At 39.6% G+C, this 21,985-nt stretch overlaps 1 protein-coding gene across 1 annotated transcript in view; it reads left to right on the top strand.

Moving 5' to 3' along the window:
• EBF2 (EBF transcription factor 2) overlaps positions 1 to 21,985 on the top strand; it is a 263,628-nt gene that overhangs the window by 217,659 nt on the left and 23,984 nt on the right. Inside the window, exons 9-13 of the mRNA XM_032228748.1 lie at positions 4,189 to 4,319; positions 7,023 to 7,149; positions 16,836 to 16,924; positions 18,552 to 18,617; positions 19,833 to 20,010. Of these exons, the coding sequence (XP_032084639.1) occupies positions 4,189 to 4,319; positions 7,023 to 7,149; positions 16,836 to 16,924; positions 18,552 to 18,617; positions 19,833 to 20,010 (591 nt within the window). The remainder of the gene's footprint in view (positions 1 to 4,188; positions 4,320 to 7,022; positions 7,150 to 16,835; positions 16,925 to 18,551; positions 18,618 to 19,832; positions 20,011 to 21,985) is intronic.

Genomic DNA, 21,985 nt, shown 5'->3' with positions numbered 1-21,985 from the left:
AGGCCATTTCAGCTGACTGTTATCTGCAGTTCAGCGGTTCTAATCTCACCGGCTCAAGGTTGACTCAGCCTTCCATCCTTCCGAGGTGGGTGAAATGATGACCCAGACTGTAGGGGCAATATGCTGACTCTGTAAACCACTTAGAGAGGGCTGAAAGCCCTATGAAGCGGTATATAAGTCTAACTGCTATTGCTATTGCTATAGCCAGTGGTGGGATTCAAATAATTTAACAACAGGTTCGCCCGTCATGAGAGGCGTGGCCCAACCTGACCCTGAAAAAATGGCTATTAAATTGCATCCCTTCCCCTTCAAAGTGGATCCTGGGCACTGCAATGAAGAAATGGGAAGCAGAGCGGCCGGCACGAGGGAAGGAGAAAGAGCAGGGAGAAGAAAGAGGGAAGCGGCCTTCTCCTTCCCTTGTGCCGGCTGCTCTGTTGCCCATTTCTCCATTGCAGCACAGTGCCCACGATCCACTTTGATATGTGTATGTTGTGTGTGTGTGTTTGTGCGTGTGTTTCTGTGTTTGTGTGTGTGTAATTTAACAACTGGTTTGCTCAAACCAGTGCAAACCGGCTGAATCCCACTACTGATTGTAGCTCACTAACCTTTGCAACGCAATTGGTCTGTGAAAAACTTTTACTAAAAAAAGCTAGCGTGTGCCGTCTGGGAAGAGCTGTTCAGGTAGTCATTGACTTACAACCATTTATTTAGGAACTGGATGGAACTTCAGTCATTCAAAGTTCCAATGAAAAAAATGATATGACAACTGTTGCAGTGTCCCCATGATGATGTGGTCCAAATTCAGACACTTGGTCACTGGCACCTAGTTATGATAGTTACACTGCCCCAAAATCATGTGGTCACCTTTTGCAAATTTATGACATGCAAAGTCAATGGGAAAGCAAGATTCATTTAACCACTAGGTTAAACCTAGCCACTGTAGTGATTTACTTAACAACTGTGGCCAGAAAGGTCATAAAATGGGGCCAAACTCATTAACAAATGTCCTGCTTAGCAATTGTAATTTTGGTCTCAATTGTGGTCATAAACTGAGGATTATCTGTATGGCTTTTGGGAAGCTATGAGCCATACTTGGCAATGGGTGGCTGCACTTCAAAAAATCATGGGTAGAACAGAACGAAAAGCAAACATTGCATATTATGCTTAATCATTTCTCTACACGAGCATTAAGTAGATTACAACTTGGTAGCAACTTTTAAGGGTCTCTGGAGCCATTATGGGGAAAGATTTCAGGAGCAACATGACACCCTGAGGCTCTGGGTTGTTCACCTCTAACCTAAGCTAGGAGGCTGAGAATGCAAGGCAATTTACAGTTGCCAGGATTGAAATAACATTAAAAATGCTTTACTGGCTGTACTTTACACTTTCAAATAATTCAAATGATTTACAAATCATTCAATGCCTTCTTCCCAGTAAAATTTGATAAGACAACACTTATGCAAGAAAGAGCGCAGTGGTGGCGCAGTGGTTAGGATGCAGTACTGCAAGTTACTTCTGCTGACTGTTGGCTGTCAGCAGTTTGGCAGTTCAATTGTCACTGGCTCAACTCAGGGTTGACTCATTCTTCCATCTTTCCAAGGTTAGTAAAATGAGAACGAGATTGTTGGGGGCAATAGGCTGGCCTTGTAAATCTTTTACAGAGGGCTATAAAGCACTGTGAAGCGGTATACAAATATATAAGTCTAAGTGCCATGGTGGCACAGTGGTTAGAGTGCAGTACTTCAGGCTACTTCTGCTGATTGCCAACTACCTGCCATTTGGCAGTTCAAATCCCACCAGGCTCAAGGTAAACTCAGCCTTCCATCTTTCCAAGATGGGTAAAATGAGGACCGAGATTGTTGGGGGAAATATACTGATTCTGTAAACCATTGAGAGAGAGCTGTAAAGCACTGTGAAGCAGTATATAAGTCTAAGTGCTAAGTGACTAGGTGGCTCAGTGGCTAAGACACTGAGCTTGTCAATCAGAAAGGTTGGCAGTTTGGTGGTTCGAATCCCTAGTACAGGTCTGCATGAGCAGGGGGTTGGATTAGATGACCTCCAAGGCCTCTTCCAACTCTGTTACTGTTTGCTATGCTATTGCTAAGTGCTATTGCTATTATGCAGAACAGGTGCCATGTAATGATTCAGGCACAGAATTTAGACTGGTGAGTCTACCATCTAGTTCCTAGTTGCAGGGAATTTAATGCAAGACTTTGGGTGCCCCCCTCTCTTTCCCTCCCTCCCTCCCTCCCTCCCTCCCTCCCTCCTTTCCTCCTTTCCTCTCTCTCTCCATCCCCCTCTCATCATCATCATTATTGCCTTCACCCTCACTTGCTTCATAGTGATTTCATTGCGGGCCAAATTCCATGAATCCTTCCCATGTACCTCACCTCAAGCTCTCACAGGAATTAAATGCAGGAAATCATAACCATCATTTATCATCCCAATTTACCTGACTTCTTTCTCCCTGGCTACATAGAACACTAATTTGTTTCTTTGTGGTTTAATATGTTATGTGAACCCAGTCATTTGTGGTCCTTTCAGTAAATACGATGGAGGAAATCTTCCTTTCTCTTTGTGTGTTAAGCCAACATCTTAATTCCAGTGAGGCAGCAAAATGCATACTGTGAATCTTCAGTATTTCCCCAAACTTCAGTTCCCAGACTGGAGAAGAAAGGCAGGAGGTGAAGAACCATAGAAACCAAATGAAAATTCTCATGTGAATTGTCCTAAATGCTTGACAGCCTAGAAGATGAACAATCACTGAAAGGCAAAAGAATTTTCCCAAATTATCCAGAAACAAGAGAGTATGGGGTGAAAAAGGTCTTTTCAGCATCTGTTTTAGGCACTCATTTCGACCTTTCTCTCTGTCTTTGGCCAACAAACTTGAACGAGCTCATTTTTGACCGATCTTCTTGGCTGAGATCTTCCAGGAAGAGAAAGCTCAGCAGTCTCTTCAGGGGCCCAGGACAAACTGAGTGTGCAATACAGACAACCACTAATAAGAATGAAAATGACTCTAAATGGTTGAAATGGGTCGCCATATAGTGCACGATTTTGGCATCCTTACCTAAAGTTTTGTGAATTGCAATTCATGACTATAGGAAGCTCATGAGACTGGGTGATCTCATAAGGTGTGTGTGTGTGTGTGTGTGTGTGTGTGTGTGTGTGTGTTTAATAATTTGTAACTTTTAAAATGATTTTTATTTATACATTTTTTTTCTTCTTTAAAATACATAGGTGCTTAATAAGCAGTGTATTGCCTGGATCAATTTGTTTATTGTTGTTGTTGTTAGTTGCGAACTTGTATCCGACCCATTGTGACCCCATGGACAACATTCCTCCAGGCCTTCCTGTCCTCTCCCATCCTCTGGAGTCCATTTAAGCTCATGCCTACTGCTTCAGTGACTCCATCCGGCCACCTCATTGTCTGTCGTCCCTTTCTTCTTTTGCCATCGTTCCCAGCATGAGGCTCTTCTCCAGTGAGTCCTTCCTTCTCCTTAGGTGGCCAAAGTATTTGAGTTTCATCTTCAGGATCTGGCCTTCTAAAGAGCAGTCAGGGTTGATCTCCTCTAGGATTGACCGGTTTGATCACCTTGCAGTCCAAGGGACTCAAAATTTGTTTATACAGAGTATTAATAAACTAGTAATAAAAGTAGTAATTTTAATATCCATAATTAAAATACCACAATATAGTTTTATAGTATTTTTTTTTACTTCATTTACTTATGTATTTCAGCAATCTTTCATCCTCTAATTTCTACCTCTTTTGTCCAACCATTGATAAAACATATCCCATGTTAAAAATATTCTGTTTCTTCCTTATCTTTTATTATTGGTGTCAGTCTATGCATCTCCACACAGTTTAGTATTTTTCTAATTATATTTTCATCTGTGAGTATATCTTCATTTTTCCAGTATTGGGCAAATACAATTCTTGCTGCTGTCAATACATGTATTATTAAATATGTATATTTAATAATTTGTAACTTAATTTTATGTTTCCAGAGTTCCTGAGAGAGGTAACATTGTGCCATGTGCTATATTGCTGTTATGTAGGGGTGGGGGAGAAACAGCTGAGAAATTGGGAGCCATCGAGCCATCAAAAGAAGTCTCCATAGGAGCTTCAACCGAAAGCTAACTCTATTCTCCCTTCCTTTTCTTTTTCCTTGTAACTTTTCTCTTTAGCCACTCCGTGCATCAAAGCTATTAGTCCAAGTGAAGGCTGGACCACTGGTGGAGCCATGGTGATCATTATAGGGGACAACTTTTTTGATGGGCTTCAAGTCGTATTTGGGACCATGCTTGTGTGGAGTGAGGTAGGCACACTTGCTTCTTAATTGCATCCCCCCCCAGATTGTTCTTCAACAATCAAGGTATTTTGAAATTGCCCTTGTCACTTCCCAGAGAATAAAAGGCAAATGGTAGCATCAACAGAGAACAAAGTTTCATAATGTTCCCCATTGCTCTCTTTCTGCTTTAATTTGAGTCCAGTCTGCGTATGTTATGTAAGAACAAATGACCATGTTTTCTTTCATTCAGATTAATTACCATCTTCCAAACAACAATGAAAAACAATGCAGATGTGATTATAGATAGCAGGCATATCCATGTGAATGGGCGCCTGCCTGCTCACACATATACACACTCTATCTTTTACATATAGGCCTGCACTTCTGTGCATGGATAAAGCATACTTGACAAAACCAGAGGTTATAGTCAAAGGAATAATTCACAAAGTGTCAGAATTCAAGGCAAATAAATAAATAAATAAATAAATAAATAAATAAATAAATAAATAAATAAATAAATAAATAAATAAATAAATAAATAAATACAGTAAGATATCCATTTCTGATGTACTATATAAAATCCAAAAGAAAAATCTTAGGGAATTCCAAATTATGTTAATTCCACTTAACAGAGCAAGTAGTTGAGAATCCCAGAATGGTGAAGATGTATTTAAGAAGTATTTCTAATCTGGAGCTTCAGATTGTCCTCCTCTCTGTGTATGCTCACATATATACACTCACACACTATTCTTTATTCTTATTTATTTAAAGTTTCAATACCTATCTTTTTGGGTATTAAAAGCACTGATCACTAGCATTGATGATGTTACCTAGTTTGGGTAATGAAATGTCTGCAAGAAAACAAGGAAGCTCAGAGAGCACCAAGGAGCCCTTGTGCCAACCCTGAGCTACAAATATTCTCCTTTATTAGTACCAAAGGTGGAATACTACTGGTTCAGATTGGTTTACTCAAACCGGTATCAGAAATAACGGTTGGCCCTGCCCACCTGCCCCGGTTCTACGGCATCCCATTTAGGCCATTTTTTCACCAAAAGGGCATGTGCAGAAGGCTGTGTGCATGCATGGAGGTGGCGTGTGCACTCATTTTTGCAAACCAGTAGGGAAGGTAAGTGAATGCCACCCCCTGATTATACCTATCTTTCTATTCCAATGGAACACTCACTTATATCTTTATCTAAGAAACAGGCAAAAACAAGAAAAGACAGGCACTCCTTCACCCCATATTCAACAGATAAAACAAAAGCAATTGCAAAGGAGATGTGCCTTAACCAGGGCCGGATTTAGATGAAAAGAGGCCCTAGGCTATTCCATGAGGCCCTTTCACCTCCCATTTTTAAGTTTGTAAATTACATGAGAGACAATAAAATACATCATTACTGTGATATATAACAATATATATCAATATATATAGCTGGCCTCCCGACGGAGGGCGGCTCTGCTCTGCGGCAAAGGCAGTGAGGCCAGCCGCCTCCCCTGCTGTGCTCAGCTGCCCGGCTCGGCCCCCTCGCCCTCACCTGCCTGGCCGCTGGTGGGCTCCGCGTCGACAGGGCAGCTACTGGGAGCGGCCGCGCCTCTCGCCCGACCGCCAGTGCCGGGAACGTGGGCGGGCTCCCCGACTGCTGCGGCGCTGGAACGATCTTAACCAATACATTTTTATGTTTGTTTATTAGTCATATGCGTAGAATTTCTCCTTATTTTCGGTTCAGTGTTTTAGTGTTCACTGTTTTTAGAATAGTGTAATTTTAATTTTGCTAACAATTTGAATGTAGGTCCCTCTTGATCTTGAGGCCCTAGGCTGAAGCCTAGTTAGCCTATAGGAAAATACGGCCCTGGCCTTACCAGATATTCTTAAGAGGAGTCAGAAAGGAGTGTATTCTATAGGTTGATGGAAACACAGGGGAAAGGTGTTTCTCATACTCTCTAAGAAACTGGCTTCTAAAAGTGAGAAGGGCTTTTCTTGATTTTAATGCCTGGACAGGTTCATAATGAATGAATTAATTTTTTGAAATAATTAGAATCTGGACCATTTAAGAGCTTCAAATGTTAAATACCTTAAATTATGCTAGGAGAATTCTTAGCCCCAGTGTAGCCAATGCAGTTCATGTTATATGATATATTAGCATCACCTACTAGTTCACAGCATAGCTTTGGGCCAATATTATTTCCAGAGACTCTTACATTGTACAAAAAGCACAATGTAAGAACAAATCAGGATATATGCAAAGCCTGAATAACCATTTCCAAGCCCTTCACAGTTAATTAGGTAAATATGTTCTCATGTCAAGATTGGTTTCTATTGATGAGACAGACAGAATCATGCTATTTTTCTAGACAATGTTTTGGAAATGGTTCATCATTGACCCTCCCCTCCCTCCCTCCCTCCCTCCCTCCCTCCCTCCCTCCCTCCCTTCCTTCCTTCCTTCCTTCCTTCCTTCTCCTTGAATTTTATTTGTTTATTTTCCCATCTGGGAATTTTCTGGTATTTTTGATACTAGCAAAACCTTTTCCTGTTTAATTTTTGACCCAAGACACTTATCTGGAGCTGACCCAAATAACTCAGCACTTTTTCAAATACTGGGAAAGTTCCCTTCTATTGAATGTTGACCTACAGTTTCATCAACAGGCACACAACTGAGAATGGGTGCTCCTTTTCTGGCAGAATGACAATTGTTATAACTGTCTCAACATGTTGTCTCTTTTTATTCTCAGCTAATCACCCCACATGCCATCCGTGTCCAAACACCTCCTCGTCACATCCCTGGTGTGGTTGAAGTAACATTATCGTACAAATCCAAACAATTTTGCAAAGGAGCTCCTGGTAGATTTATTTATACAGGTACGTGAAAATATCATAAGTCGAGACTGGGGAAGGACTTCATTTATTTCTCTCTCTTGAATTACTAAGGGTTAAAACTGTGGTTTCATTTCAAGAATTAATAGAAGAGGATTCAGATAATGTCTGAACAAGTTTATAGTTTTTGTGAATGTGACGACCTTGTTGAAAAACTATGTGTTTTCAAGTTAGATCTCTTCTCAGTATCAGGTTCTGGAAACAAAAATCATGAGGATATTTCTGCCTTGTTTTTGAGCTTTCCTTTAGTTAGGCCTAAAGAAGTAGCCTTAATTAAAAGGCCTTGAAAATTCTCAAAAGTTTTCTAACTTTATAAAAACAGAACAGAAAATTCTTTTCCTGAGAATTTCTGTTGAAATTCAGTAGATGGGGTTTTTTAAAACTTACTTTGTTTATTTGTTTCTGTTTGTTTCTGTTAGAGACGGTGGTGATAGTTGGGACACACTATGGGTGGGTTATTTCCTACAACATATGCTGCACAGTCTCCCTGATTGCTTACACTAGTGGTGGAGGGACAGGGGAATACACTTCCCTTGGGATCTCTGAGCTTTAATAGAAATCAGGAAAGCCAAGAAAACAAAAAAAAAAAAAAAAAAGGAAAAAAAAGAAATAGATGAATGGTTGTGAAAGAAAAGACCAGCTCCTTGCCCTGATTCTGAGATCCCATTTACTAAAGTCATGTCTTCTTCCAGTCTGTCCTCTATACTGGGGCATATTGAAACCAGATCAAAGTGATCTGGCAGGAGAGGGGTGTATTTCCCCATGGAGAGTTGAAATTGAAAACTTTTTATGTTACACTAAGGAAAAAGAGCTTTGATGATTCACTGAAAGACTCTGTCCCCACTGTACAGTTGCTGGGTTCCATGTCCCCATGTCTATTTCGGCTTTGCTATCAGGGAATGCAGAACCCTCACTTTTGGGTGAGTGTAGAGGGATGAACCCCCAGCTCCTGCCAACCTATTTTGTTTGAAAGCATGCCAATGTAATTACATAAATAGGTACCACCTTAGTGAGAAAGTAGCAGTGTTTTATGCACCTTGACATATAGTCATGCTGGCCACATGACCACAGAGGCATCTTTGGACAATGCTGTCTCCCAGTGCTGAACATACACACACTCTCACACACACACCAGACTTGGCAGGGGAAATTTTTTTATGTGTTGTTGGTTTTTTAGAAGGATGAACAGAGAAATATCAGCCTTATGGAAAATCAAAAGTGGGTTCTCCCATGTGCCCGATATTCCTGCTGATAAGCAGAAATGAGACTTTATTTTTCCCAGTGAAAAAATTAACAGACATTCGTGAATGCCAAATCCAACCTAAAGTCATTCCACCGATAATCTTGATCCCTAATTGTCTGTGTGGTCACAATAAAAAATCTTGAACCAGCCAGTGAAGTTGTTGGAAGACTGTTTTGATGTGTGTGTGTGTAAAGAGTGCTGGTTGCTTTAGTTCTTTACCAGGTGCAACTTTCAGACCGAAAGTAAGTGTAGTCCTTCATAATGCTCACTATGGTCTTTAATGCAGATGTTTACCAGAGCTGAAAACCAGGCAAGAATGAAAAACAGGACAGTGGGTTGTGGTTGTTTTTCACTCCACCGCACTGCTGTTTGGCCATACAGAGAGGAATGAAGGCAAGGAAATTGGTAGAAGATTCTTTGTTAGGTTCACCCAAGGAGAGGGGTGGGGGAGTTGTTTTGCTGTTATCTGCTAGAAGATGCTTCACAAAATTAGCAAGGGTAAAATCAAGCAATTTCTCAGTCTCTCCGTCTAAGTAGATCATGACAAGCAAAGTGATAAACACAACTATTAAATACAGCTGCACCTGGTGTAACCAATTCCCCCAGCTCTTTCTGGCTGGTAGCAAAATGCTTTCAAGAAAGACACAGAACAATAAAAGAACTTCCAAGCTGCACAATTAACCCACTGTTGTTTTTCTCCTGTTTTCCTTCTATCAGCGGTGATCAGAACCTATTATGACGACAGTAGCATTTTTTTTTAAACAAGCTATAGATTACATTATTAACAATGATGGCATGCTTTAAAAGAGGAAACTACTCATTATTCTGTTTTGGTTTTGGTTTTTGTTTTTTGTTTTGCCTGAAGCAGGAGAGTGTTTTTCTCTATAACCCAAGCCTGTCTTATCTTGGAAAACATGCCACACATTTCCTGCAAAATTGCCAGAGGAATATTAAATTGGCAGGGCGGGTAATGCCATATTTACTAGTGCGGACGAAAGTCTTCCCATCTCAAAGGGAAAAGAAAATAGAAGGAAAAATAAACCATAAATACTAGGAAAGTATCCTTGCGACGTGCCCAGCTTTTCCATCTTGTTAACTTAAAATTGTTATTCCAAGTGAAATCCATCCTAGGGATTCCGCCCTCTCTAAATGGGCATGAGATTTGTGTGTGTGTGTGTGTGTGTGTGTGTGTGTGTGTGTGTGTGTGTGTGTGTGTGTGAGAAACCACACTCCAGAAAAGGGCATGGATAGGACAAAACAAAAATTAATTAATAACCACTGGTTCAAATTAATTACCTATAAAATAAAGTAACCATTATAAAATTAATTCATTGCCTGTAAAATAAGAGCCCCTACATAAATAAAATTAATTCATTGCTTGTAAAAGAAAAACTCAATTAAAAAAATCAATTTATCTGCATATAACCAGCCTTGCTCATACCAACTACTCTCGTTCATAGGAACTAACAAGTACACATGTAAACACACATTCCTCTTTTTCCATTCATCACTAAGAGTGGTGGTGGTGGTGGGGAAGAATGGCTGAATAGGAGATGAGGGTAAGGAATGGTAGTAGTGGTAAAGGAAGAGAAATGGGAGAAAAAAATGGATGGAGGAGAAAAGATATATATGAACAAGGAAAGACCGAAAGCAAACAGAAACTCTGGTTACAAAAGGGTTAAGTTTACCAGGCAATCAGCCTTTCCCAAATGATGGCTAGCTTTCAATGTCATCCGCATTTTTCAATATTTTTCAGCTGTTTACAACTCCGAACTTTGCTTATTTTCAACAGGGTTTTCTGTCCATCTTAGCAAGATGACTCTTATGCCCATGCAAATCCAGTATTTAAATTTTTAAAATATCTTTTTAAATTTAATGTATTTAGATTTATAATTTCTTTGTACATTTGAGCATTACAGGTCATAATGCTCAAATGTACATGGGCTCCAATGATTCTTAATCTCTTTGACTTGTATATTTTTATCATGTGGCAGTTGCCTGACGTTTCTTTAATTAGGGCAAGACAGCACAAATATCTGCTGAAATATAACATGACATGAAATCATATAGTTTATCCTGGAGGACCAACCATTCAAATATGGCCATGATAGATGCAACCTTCAAATTGATATTATCATATGTATGACCGTATCCCTCCTTTTTTTTCGTTGTTTGCTTTTTTTTGTGCAGAGTTTTACAGGTGCAGTGCACACAGCACATCACACACACACAAATCTTGATAGAACTGTATTTAAAATCAAGTCAAGACTGCCTTTATGTTTTATCCTTGTACAGAAAGATGCACCCAGATAAAACATCATATGTATGGTAGTGCAGTGGTTAGAGTGTGGTACTGCCGGCTACTTCTGCTGATTGCCGGCTGACTGCAATTTGACAGTTCAAATCTCACCAGGCTCAAGGTTGACTCAGCCTCCCATCCTTCCGAGGTGTATAAAATGAGGACCCAGATTGTTGGGGGCAGTTCTGTTAACCACTTAGAGAGGGCTGTAAAGCACTGTGAAGCAGTATATAAGTCTAAGTGCTAATGCTAAGTGCTATTGCTATGTATATTGCATCAACAGTTCTTGAAGCAATCCTCACACATGCTAGTCAGGGTCCCATTATTGTGCTTTTACGCATTGCTCATGTGTTATAAGTAAGTAAGATAGATGAACGGAAGGCACTAAATTCTAACAAACTATAGATGTAGGCTATTCTGTTCATTTTGTGTAGGGTGGGAAAAGTGGAATAAGAGAGCACTCCTAACATGTCACTTTCCTTTAGAAGCAAAGTTGGGTCATTCCAAACTAAAATATAAAGGTATCCCTAGTAGAATCAGGCTATTGCTAAATACATGCTTAGTTCTTGTTTACTTCTGAGCAAATCCAGGTGAATAGAAATGCAAATATTCAGTTTCTCATCTCTTAGTGTACTTTTTGTTTGGTCGTATTTGGGGCTATTGTTCCTGACCAGGGATAGAGATTGGCTAAAGTTTTTGATGCATGCTTTAATCTGATCAGTGTCCGAACTCTGGGAAGCTGATAGCAATCTCTGGGTTGAGACAAGGCTCCAGTCAGCAGCACCCAAGGGAGTTTGCCACAAAGGCTTTCTTGTGCTGTTCCTATTAGCAAGCAGATGTAGATGGCAAGGCAGGGATCTCAGGAGTTCATGATTCAGCTGCTGAAGATCTGAGGAGGGTCCTTCAATATTTAATACCAAATCCAATATTCATTTCATGTTCCAACTGATTAGGCATTAGCGGAACAGGAACAGCAGCGAGACAGCTTGTTTGAAGAAAGACCCATAAACTATTTTTTTAAAAAAAGACAACTATAAAAATTAAAAATAAATTCCAAGGGTACATCTAAATGTCAACGGGGGAGCTGTTATCTGTATGCATATGTTCTGTGTGATGGGTACTTGTAATAGGTTATGGCAAAGGATGCCACGCTAGCATTGCTCTAGTTAAAGATCTGCTAGCAATTTCTTTCAGGGGAGCCTCTATCAGGGTTGTGTGGATGGCAGTCATGAGACCGATCAGGGTGCCAAGCCAAGCATCTTTCCTCCTGGCCCGGTAGGGTGGGGAGAAACCCCTCCGTGGCTTAATTAGTTAGACAGCTCTTTGTGGAGTTTTGAAATCTGAAATGACAAGACTGAATCGTGAAAGTATCTCCCTGCTGATTTTGTTTTGGGGAAAATCAGGGATTTAACATTGGTTTCAGATGGAACAAACTAAAATCTGTCCATATATTACACACTTCTCTGCATAAGTATGTAAAATCTTGCTTGCCATCCGTACATGTGTAAAATGCATAAGATATCCATGAATAAAATCCCATTCAGGTTTAAGAGATATTTGGCAACCTGCTCTCCTTTTGGTCTACTACAGGGGTGTCAAACTCAATTTTATTGAGGGCTGCATAAGGCTTGTGTTTGACCTCAGGGGGCCGGGTGGGCATGACCAGTTAGATGTCACTTGTGTCAGAGGCTTCTGTGGCAGCCCAAGTGCTGTGCCAGCAAAAATGTAGCTCCATTTTTGTTGGCAGAGGTTAGGTTAAAGGTTAAAGGTTTATTGCATTTATATGCCGCCCTATTCCCAGAGGGACTCAGGGCGGCTAACAAACCCAGGGGAGGGGGGTAGTACAAACAAGGTAACACAACAAACAAGATACAGAGAAAAATTTAAAAACAATCAACAGTCACACAATTCGAGCGGGAAAGGGAACTCGTCAACCCCAGGCCTGCCGGAACAGCCAGGTTTTAACGGCTTTACGGAAAGCCTGAAGGGATGTGAGGGTCCGAATCTCCGCGGGGAGTTCATTCCAGAGGGCTGGAGCAGCCACAGAGAAGGCCCTCCTCCGGGTTAGGTGCTGCAGATTGTCAGTGATTTCCTTCTCCAGCACATGGATAAATACACCTGGAAACATCTACCTACCTACTCTCTCTTTCTTCCTCCCTCCCTCCCCCCTCTCTCCTCCTCTTATCTACCTACCAACCTACTCTCTCTCTCTCCCTACCTATCTACTGTATTTCTCTCTCTTTCTCTTTCTATTTCTCTCTCTCTATCCCTCTACCTACCTACCTACCTACCTACTGTATCCCTCTATCTACCTACCTACATTTTTTAATTTGCCTCTTCAAAACCTTGGCGCGTCTTATACTCTGAAAAATTCGGTACTTAAAATCATAAATGATCCACTCCCAAAGTGTTACAGGTCAATTGTCCAATTAGGTTCATTGGTGGACTCCCTAGGAATTCCACTCCATTCTCATTTGACACCTATGGGAGGTGACCTTGGTTCCCATGAGATAGAGCAATTTTGTGTCTTGCAGTGCATTCCAGCCTCCCCCCCCCCAATACTGTGTGGCAACTGAGAACCAACAAAATGGCTTCTGCCAGGTTTGGTTTGAAGTTGACACCCATGGTCACATGGTTAAAATTAAGATGCTTGGCAACTGAGTCATATTTATGACAGTTGCAGTGTCCCAGAGTCATGTGATCTCCTTTTGCAACCTTCTGACAAGCAAAGTCAATGGGGAAGCCAGAGTCACTTAATACCCATGTTACTAACTTAACAACTGCAGTGATCCACTTAACAACTGTGGCAAGGAAGGTCATAAAATGGGCAAGACTCACTTAACAAATGTCCTACTTAGCAACAGAAATTTTGGGCTCAATTATGGTCGAGGACTAGTACCTGTATTGATCTGCATGACCAAGGTAAAAAGTGATCCTTAATCCCAAACTGTCAGCATTTTAAAATAAAAATGTTAACAACCCGAACTAGTCTTAGAAACAGCTCTCATCTATATTATTGTTTTAGAAAAGCCCAAAAGCTAGAATTTTAAGATATATAAATATTAAATGCTTATAATTCTAAACCTAGTCTTCCAGGTTACCACCATGAAATAAGTCCATATTTAAGGTGAAATGAATCCATATTTAAGACAGTCTTCTTCAAAAATTAATATTAAATAGTAGCCAGATTTTATCCCTGTGTTACAAACTTGAATATTCCCATTAGATATTCTTGGTTAAGTATGTGCATTTAGATCATTTGGGTTTTCTTTTCCTTTCCTTTCCTTTTTTAAAAAAAAAAAGTTCTCCAATTTATAATCCATGCAGCTTGATCCAAGACATGTAACTTACTTCAACTATTAGGCTCGGAACGAACAAGAGAAATGGCAGATAGTGATATATAAGATCTCAAGAGGCTTCTGACAAATTCTCACGATTATTGGCACAATTTCTCTGCTCTGCTCCCAGAAGGGAAATAGATTCTATGGCAGTTGAAATGTGTATTATTAAACTTCTTAAGCGATCCAGAATGTTTCCCAATAGGCATTGAAATTTTTTTCTAAGTATAGCAAAGTTGACATTCTTAGGTCTAAGTCTTTCCCCTTCAACCCTCATTTGATTCCATCCAACAATCTTTAAACTGGCCCATCATTATTCCATTAAAATAAATCAAAATCCATGTCACCAGAGCCTATTATGGCTACGCAGGGTACTTCCATTCTGTTCTGCTAAAGACAGCCAGATGGGAAAATCTGAGGCCAGATAAAAAGCTGAATTGGCACCAGGTTTAACTTCACATTCCAACAAAGCAAAGTTGCAGTGCTAAAGGGTTTTGCTCACTATGCTATGACCATTTCCAGTTTGCACCTCCTGGAACTCTATTTTTTTATTGTTTTCTATTTTTTTCCTGGTAGTTCTCTGAATTGCAAGATGCTGATTAAAAGAAGATAAGCCATCTTTTAATTATGAAGGTTAACATTATCAGAATGTTTGCAGCTGAAAACAATGTCATTGTGTGATATGTATCTTTTGCAAAAAAAAATCATAAATCCACAATTAACTATCAATTTATTCTTTAAAAAAAAGAAAATCAGATGAATGGAGAAATGCAGTGGAATAGATTTGCAAAAAATTTCTAAAAACTAATATGGATCAGAAACGGTTGGACATTCTCTTTGGTCAAGTACCCCATCATGGCCCTATTAATGGCAGGCAGAGGATTGCAAAATGTCTGCCATTTTGAATTTCTCTTACTGACCTGATGAACTAATGAAGAAGGGAGCAAGATGGACATTTTAAAGGGGCAAATTTCCTACTATTTGGGTAAACACAGATTTTCCTTGAGTTGAGTTCTTCTCCTGATGACTCCATGGAATCTTTTTGTGGCTTTCTGGGAAGCTGTAACTAAATTGTTTTGCCTCCTTTTGAAATGTTTGTCCAACTTCCCATCTACTCTGCAATGCTGAGATCCCTAATAGTCTTTTGGAAGCCATCTTTGGAGATGCAATTATAATTGGTTCTATTCAACCAACTTAAACTATGAATTTTTAGGAGACCTCTTGAGAAATATAGGTGTGGACCACTTTATTGATGAGTGAGTGCAGACATTGTTCTCTAAATAAATGCATGTTCACTCCAGGCAAAATGTAATGATCTGATCATCCTTGCCTAAACCATTTTGCAAGTGGTTTTTTTTTTTTTTTTTTGCTTTTCTCTGATTTCATTTTTTTTCTGTCCAAAACCACATTGGTAGTTGTATTGATCATGAAGATACCAATTGATTGGAAGGAAAAGTAAAACCAGTGATCTTCTCCAGGATTTGCCCTTCACTGGGTAAACCTCTAAATTAGACCCTTTTGACACATCAAGCGCAAGAAGAATTAGAGAAGAAGGTCTACGTTACAAGATAATGTAGTTCCTTTTGGATGACCAAGATGGTTCTTTAAGGGTTATTCATTGCTAGGCAGCAATACTGTAATCCCAAACAATCTTAATGGTCTAAGAGATCTGTTTTATCATTTCTTGCTCAGAAAAAGTTGATAATTGATTTGATTGATTCAATTTGATTGATTTGATTTGTTAAGGCTGCCCAATTAGAAAAAGTTGTTCAATTTACAATATATCCAATTAGAATCTTGAATATGTCCCCAAAATATCAGTTTTTTAAGTATACCAGACTTGATATATCCAAGATTATGAACTCCAATACACATTTTATTAAAAAGTTACAATAAAAGAATCTTGCAAGTCTGAATACTTGCAAGGGAATGTCGAGTCTGTTACCCCTTTGAAGAAGTCTAGACAGCAAAGCAAACTCTCCAAAACTAATTCTATCTTTATTGTAAAGTTACAGTAACAGGATCTTGCAAGTCTGAAAGCACTTCTCTCCATCCTGGCTTTCACTTTCCAGAGATCTGAGTCCTTCTGAGATGCTTTGGACTTTGATTTCTCTTACCAAACTATTGTCTAGGCTGTAGTTCTTCCTTCTATCATCCAAGGTTAGGGTTATTAAAAGTGTCAAATGCTTTTTAAAACTAAGTTTCTGTCTCAGACTAAAATTTATTTTATCTTGATTGTCTTGATTGTGATTCATCCTCTTTTTCCTCAGGGTTATTTCTACTCCCCATTTCACAGAAGCTGACTGGTAACAATGCATGTTAGGTGGCAGTGATGGGCATAATTGGAAGCACCCATTACTGCTGACACAATTACATTTTGAACCATCTGCAAGTTCCCGATGGCCTACAAGGCCAGACCCATGCAAAACACATTGCCACAGTCCAATTGTGAGGTGCCTAGGGTGTGAATGAGCATCTGAAGGGCTTCCCTGTTGAAGAAAGGGACCCCATTGTGCACAAGATAAACCTGTGCAAATTCTCTTCTGGCCATAAGTGTCACCTGCTCTTTGAGCAATAGCTGTCACAAATGTGGAAAAGCTTATTTTCTCTCTCCCTCTTGATTAGTTAGCATCTATTATCCATTCCTTCATATGCGTGCAACATTAATTATTGGTTTTTTCCATTATTCTATTTCTTTTTTTTCAGTGCAAAATAATTTCCAACTTTTGTGTTTTTTCCCCTTCCCCTACAAACATTTCACTTGTTTCTCTTTTTCCACCCTCTTTTTCAGCTTTAAATGAGCCAACCATAGATTATGGTTTCCAAAGACTCCAGAAGGTCATCCCAAGACATCCAGGTGATCCAGAACGACTAGCAAAGGTAAAGATTCCTTCCTCACCTCTTGACTTCACTTACATGACAAGATAAAAAATAAATGGCTGCATTGGTCTGGCCTTCTGAACCACAAATCTACTTCCCACATTTTATTCTACCGTTGTTTGCCCAACTCTGATCTGTGTAGCCAATTTAGGCACAATACAAATAATCCTTGATTTATGGCCACAACTGACCCCAACATTTCAGTTGTTAAGTGAGACATTTGTTAAGTGAATTTTGTCCCCGTTTCATGACCTTTCTTGCCACAGTTGTTAAGTGAATCTCTGCAGTTGTTAAGTTAGTAACATAGTTGTTAAGTGAATCTGTCTTCTCCATTGACCTTTCTCACCAATGGAGAAGCCACACTGGGCATAACAACCCAATTGCAAGCCAGATTGCAGTGGAACACTAAACCGTCATAAATATGAGTCTGTTGCCAAGCATCTGTATTTTGATCACATGGCTGTGGGGATGCTGCAAGTGTCAAAAATGGCTCACAAGTCATTTTTTTCAGTGCCGTTATAACTTCAAATGGTCACGGAACAAATGGTTCTAAATCAAGTGCTCCTTGTACAGGGTATGTCAGCCCCTCCATACCGTATTCTCAATATATGGTAGGTTTATTTATTTATTAAACACATTTCTGTGTTGCCACAATCTAAAGAGACACTTGGTGGCTCGGACAGAACAGATACAGGTTGAAACATCCACGATACGAAAAACAAAAACTCTAAACTCAATAAAAATAAAAGTCGTAAAATAAAACTGAATAAAATAAATATGAAATAATTGAGTAAATCATGGCTGACTCTGGGCAAACTCATGATATGAGCTGATGGATTGGTTTAGTTTAACATAATGTTTTTGTAAACCATGCTTTATGGCTTAGCATGTTCAGAGCATGATTGAATTAAGGGAGCCTGGTTAAATGTGTTCTTCCCACTATTTGTTTTCGTGATGAAAAGCTACTGGGAGCGCAAAAACAGAATGGTGAGATATGAATTACTAATAAATAATAATAATTTTAAAAAAGGGAAGGAAGGAGGGAAGGAAGGAGAGAAGGAGAGAAGAAAGGAGGGAAGAAAGGAGGGAAGGAAGGAGAGAAGAAAGGAGGGAAGGAAGGAGGGAAGGGAATGTAGGAGAGAAGGAAGGGGGGAAGGAAGGAGGAAAGGAAGGGGGAAAGGAAGGAGAGAAGGAGAAAAGAAAGGAGGGAAGGAAGGAGGGAAGGAGAGAAGGAGGGAGGGAAGGAAGGGGAGTAGGAGAGAAGAAACGAGGGAAGGAAAGAGGGAGGAAGAAGAAGTAGAACCGTTGTAAGATAAGATGGATCTATGGGATGATAAAAAAGCAATCTTCAAGTATATTGTCAACAGTAGGGAAAAATTGTTATAAATACATATTATTAATAACAGTTATGAGATCATATAATTGTGAATGTATATATGAAATTGATAAAATAAAATAAATTATAAAAAATTTTTTTAAAAAAAGACTTGTGTTTTGTTTAAAAGAACATTAGCATTTGTCCTGTTTGATTTCAGGGTCTGTTGTGTTTCACACTGTGCTTGCCTAGCTTTTACCACCACATTTTTCAATGCATGACATATCCTTGGTTGTCCTTTTCTGCTTGCAGGAGATGCTGTTGAAGCGAGCAGCCGACCTGGTTGAAGCACTGTATGGGACACCACATAACAATCAGGTTAGAGCTCCTCTCTTTTTTATCCCGTGAATGTGTTAAGAAGGCGTTGTGTTGCCAGCGTTTCCTGAGTCACCTTTTCACCTGATCTACTTGAGTGGAACTGATGAGGCTTAATGCTCCATTAAGACTCCTCTACAGTCCTTCTGGGGAGGTCTTTCTCATTGTGGTACAGAATTTATCTGCCATTTCAATCCAATAATCCATTCCAAGGAAACAATTTCTCCTTCCTCCAATCTCTGTTTGCAGAGGATGAGCATACAACCCATTCTGCTCCATCATCCTGTCTGATGAAATTTCTAGTGTGCTGTTAGTCTTCTCTATTGGATGATTTTATTACTACGGAATAATTTTGGTTTCTACAGAAACTTCTAAAAAGTTTTATAAACATTTTTAAAAGCTTGTAATTTTGGAGATCTTCCTTTAGCTTGTTCTTTATTTCTTTGCCTTCAATCTGCCAGTTTTTCTAGCCCTCCTTTACTGCGATATTTATTCATTCTTCCCATTCTCTCCCTCCCATTCAGTGCCCTCCCAAAACAGGGACAGATAACACCTGTTAGAGTTCTCAAGTGTCAGGATCCAGAGGGCTTTTAGGTCATTATGCTTTGCAGCTTTAGAACCCACAGATGGCTCACTTGGGCTCTAGGTGAGGATTGAGTAGTATTTTTTTCTACATTTCTCATCAGAGTGACTTTATTTATTTATATTTCATGTTTCTAGACCCTTCATCTCCCTCAGAGAGAGCTATTTCAGATGTCAAAAGTTGATGGAGTTGAGGCAAGTGAGGGGGGTACCCCTTTTTCTCTTTCTGGCATCTCCTCCTTTATCCTCCTTTATCTTTCCTTCTGATGCCCTTTTATTCTGTTAATCTTCCACTGCCCAGAAAGGCCAAACAGAAAAGAACAGGTTACTCTTTACAGTATGAACTCTTTGAGGAAGAGGTCTTTTACATTAGCCAGTTAGCCAAGTATAATTCGCGTAAGAGTCTATTTGAAACGAAACCTTAGAAATTGGAAATAACAACAGCAGTAGCAGCAGGCCTGATCTTCGCATTTTCTTACACATCGTACCTGGTCCCTCTTCATCTCAAGACACATGTTTGCTGAACATCTGGGGAGGATTTTTTTCCTTCTTCTTTTTTTTAATTTGTAAAGCAAATCAGTCCAAGTGGAATAAAATTTATGCTGATTTTTGTCCTTCTTTTTTGCTTGTTTTCAGGACATTATTCTGAAGCGAGCTGCTGATATTGCGGAAGCTCTCTACAGCGTCCCAAGAAACCCAGGTCAGATCCCTGCTTTGTCCAGCTCTCCTGCTCACAGTGCCATGATGGGCATCAACTCCTATGGCAGCCAGCTGGGAGTTAGCATCTCTGAGTCCACACAAGGGAACAATCAAGGTAAAAGTGCTGAATTGAAAGGTACACCACGAATGAAGGTTTTGCTTCAAGAAAATCATGGCCAGAAACTGGGAAATGTTGGTCATGACTTAATTCTGATGTAGTCCTTATTACCATACTTTTTGGACTATAGCAGTTAGACTTATATACCACTTCATAGGGCTTTCAGCCCTCTCTAAGCGGTTTACAGAGTCAGTATATTGCCCCCAACAACAATCCGGGTCCTCATTTCACCCACCTCGGAAGGATGGAAGGCTGAGTCAACCCTGAGCCGGTGAGATTTGAACAGCCGAACTGCAGAACTGCAGTCAGCTGAAGTAGCCTGCAGTGCTGCATTTAATCACTGCGCCACCTCGGCTCTATAAGACGCATCAGAGTATAAGACGCACCAGAGTATAAGACGCACCAAGATTTTGAAGAGGAAAACATGAAAAAAAAATAGTTGCTGGCCTCTGTGCATCCAGATTTTGCCCCCCCCCCAGCCCCCAGGAGCACTCTGCAGGCCTCCCAAACCCTCTACGCGTCCCATTTTTACGAAAAACAGGCCAATTTTTGCTAAAAACAGGCCCGTTTTTGGCCTCCCCCTACGCATTCTGTTTTTGCTCCCCCCAGGACTCCCAAACCCTCTGTGCCCTGTTTTTGCAAAAAACAAGCCCATTTTTGGCAAAAAATTGGACACATGGAATGGGGTTTCGGGAGGCCAAAAATGGCCATATTTGGTGTATAAGACGCACCACCCTCTTTGGGGGGAAGATGTGTGTCTTATACTGGGAAAAGTATGGTAATTCCCAAGGCCACCATAATAGCATATTGTTTTCTTTATTTATTAAAAAAAACAACCCTCTGGTTTCAATATTGTCCATGCCATCCTGTTCTCTTTTTAATTTTCTTCTAAAATATTGTCCATCCATAGCCTTAACCGTCCCTATAGTTCATATGTGCGTGTAGTATAAATCCATTTCTCTCTCTTACAATTTTCAAACAGTTTACCTTTAAAACCTATCCTTTGGGGGGAAAAAATAATTGACCATGAATTTCTACCGAAATCCTCGAGAAGGAGCAGCCTTGACCACTATTTGCAGCAAATCCCATGTTAAATTTATAAATATTAAAAACACAAGTGTGCTAATTTTTTCCAGATCTTGAAACAACACCCTTTCACATTCTTTCAACATGCAGATCTGATTGGTGAAATGTACATATGTTGTCAAACAAAGTGAAGTACTTGTCAACTAGTGGAACTTGCTTAAGGGTGAGAGGCTGCAACAGATCTTTAGAGAGGACCTTATGTTTTACCCTGCAAAACTGTATTTGTGAAGTTAGTAGCACACTTATTCAGCTTTTTACTTAGAAATACAAACCTTTAGTCTTGCAATTAATCATCTGAGGACTCTGATGTTAGAGAGAAATGAAAAACTATACAGAATTTAAAAAGATTTTAAATAGATCTATAAAATCCTGAAAGGAGCATCTATGGTGCTCTCTGAACTTACTTGTTTTCTTGCATACTATGCAATGCTTGACAATAATAATTTTATCAATAGAAGAAAATATTTGTAGCTCAGGGTTGAATTGGTGCTAGCTGAGCTTCATTGTTTGCTTGCAGATGTTTTATTACCCAACGAGGTAACATTGTCAGTTTTAAAAATGCATACATATGTGGCTATGTACACACGAAATAGAATAGAAGATTCCTAATATTTAATAAAACAGATGTTTGGAGTAGGAATATCAGTGAAGCAGCTTAGAAGAGGCAACTTTCTAAAGATAAACTTTTATTTTCCGTTTCTCTACTTGACAAAACAAGAACTGGAGGCTCTAGAGGGAGGTTATTTGGTGAAAGCTTAAGTAAGACTCCCCAATAGTAGAACCTATTTGACTATCAAACAATTTGTTCTCGACTTGGTGAGTTTGCCTTTTTTCTTTCATGATTGGGCAATCATCTAACAAGATGACAGCCTATATTATAAATCTT

This window comes from Thamnophis elegans, chromosome 13, assembly GCF_009769535.1.
Source record: "Thamnophis elegans isolate rThaEle1 chromosome 13, rThaEle1.pri, whole genome shotgun sequence".
Classification (NCBI taxonomy): domain Eukaryota; kingdom Metazoa; phylum Chordata; class Lepidosauria; order Squamata; family Colubridae; genus Thamnophis; species Thamnophis elegans.
This window is presented reverse-complemented; position numbering and strand designations above follow the sequence as displayed.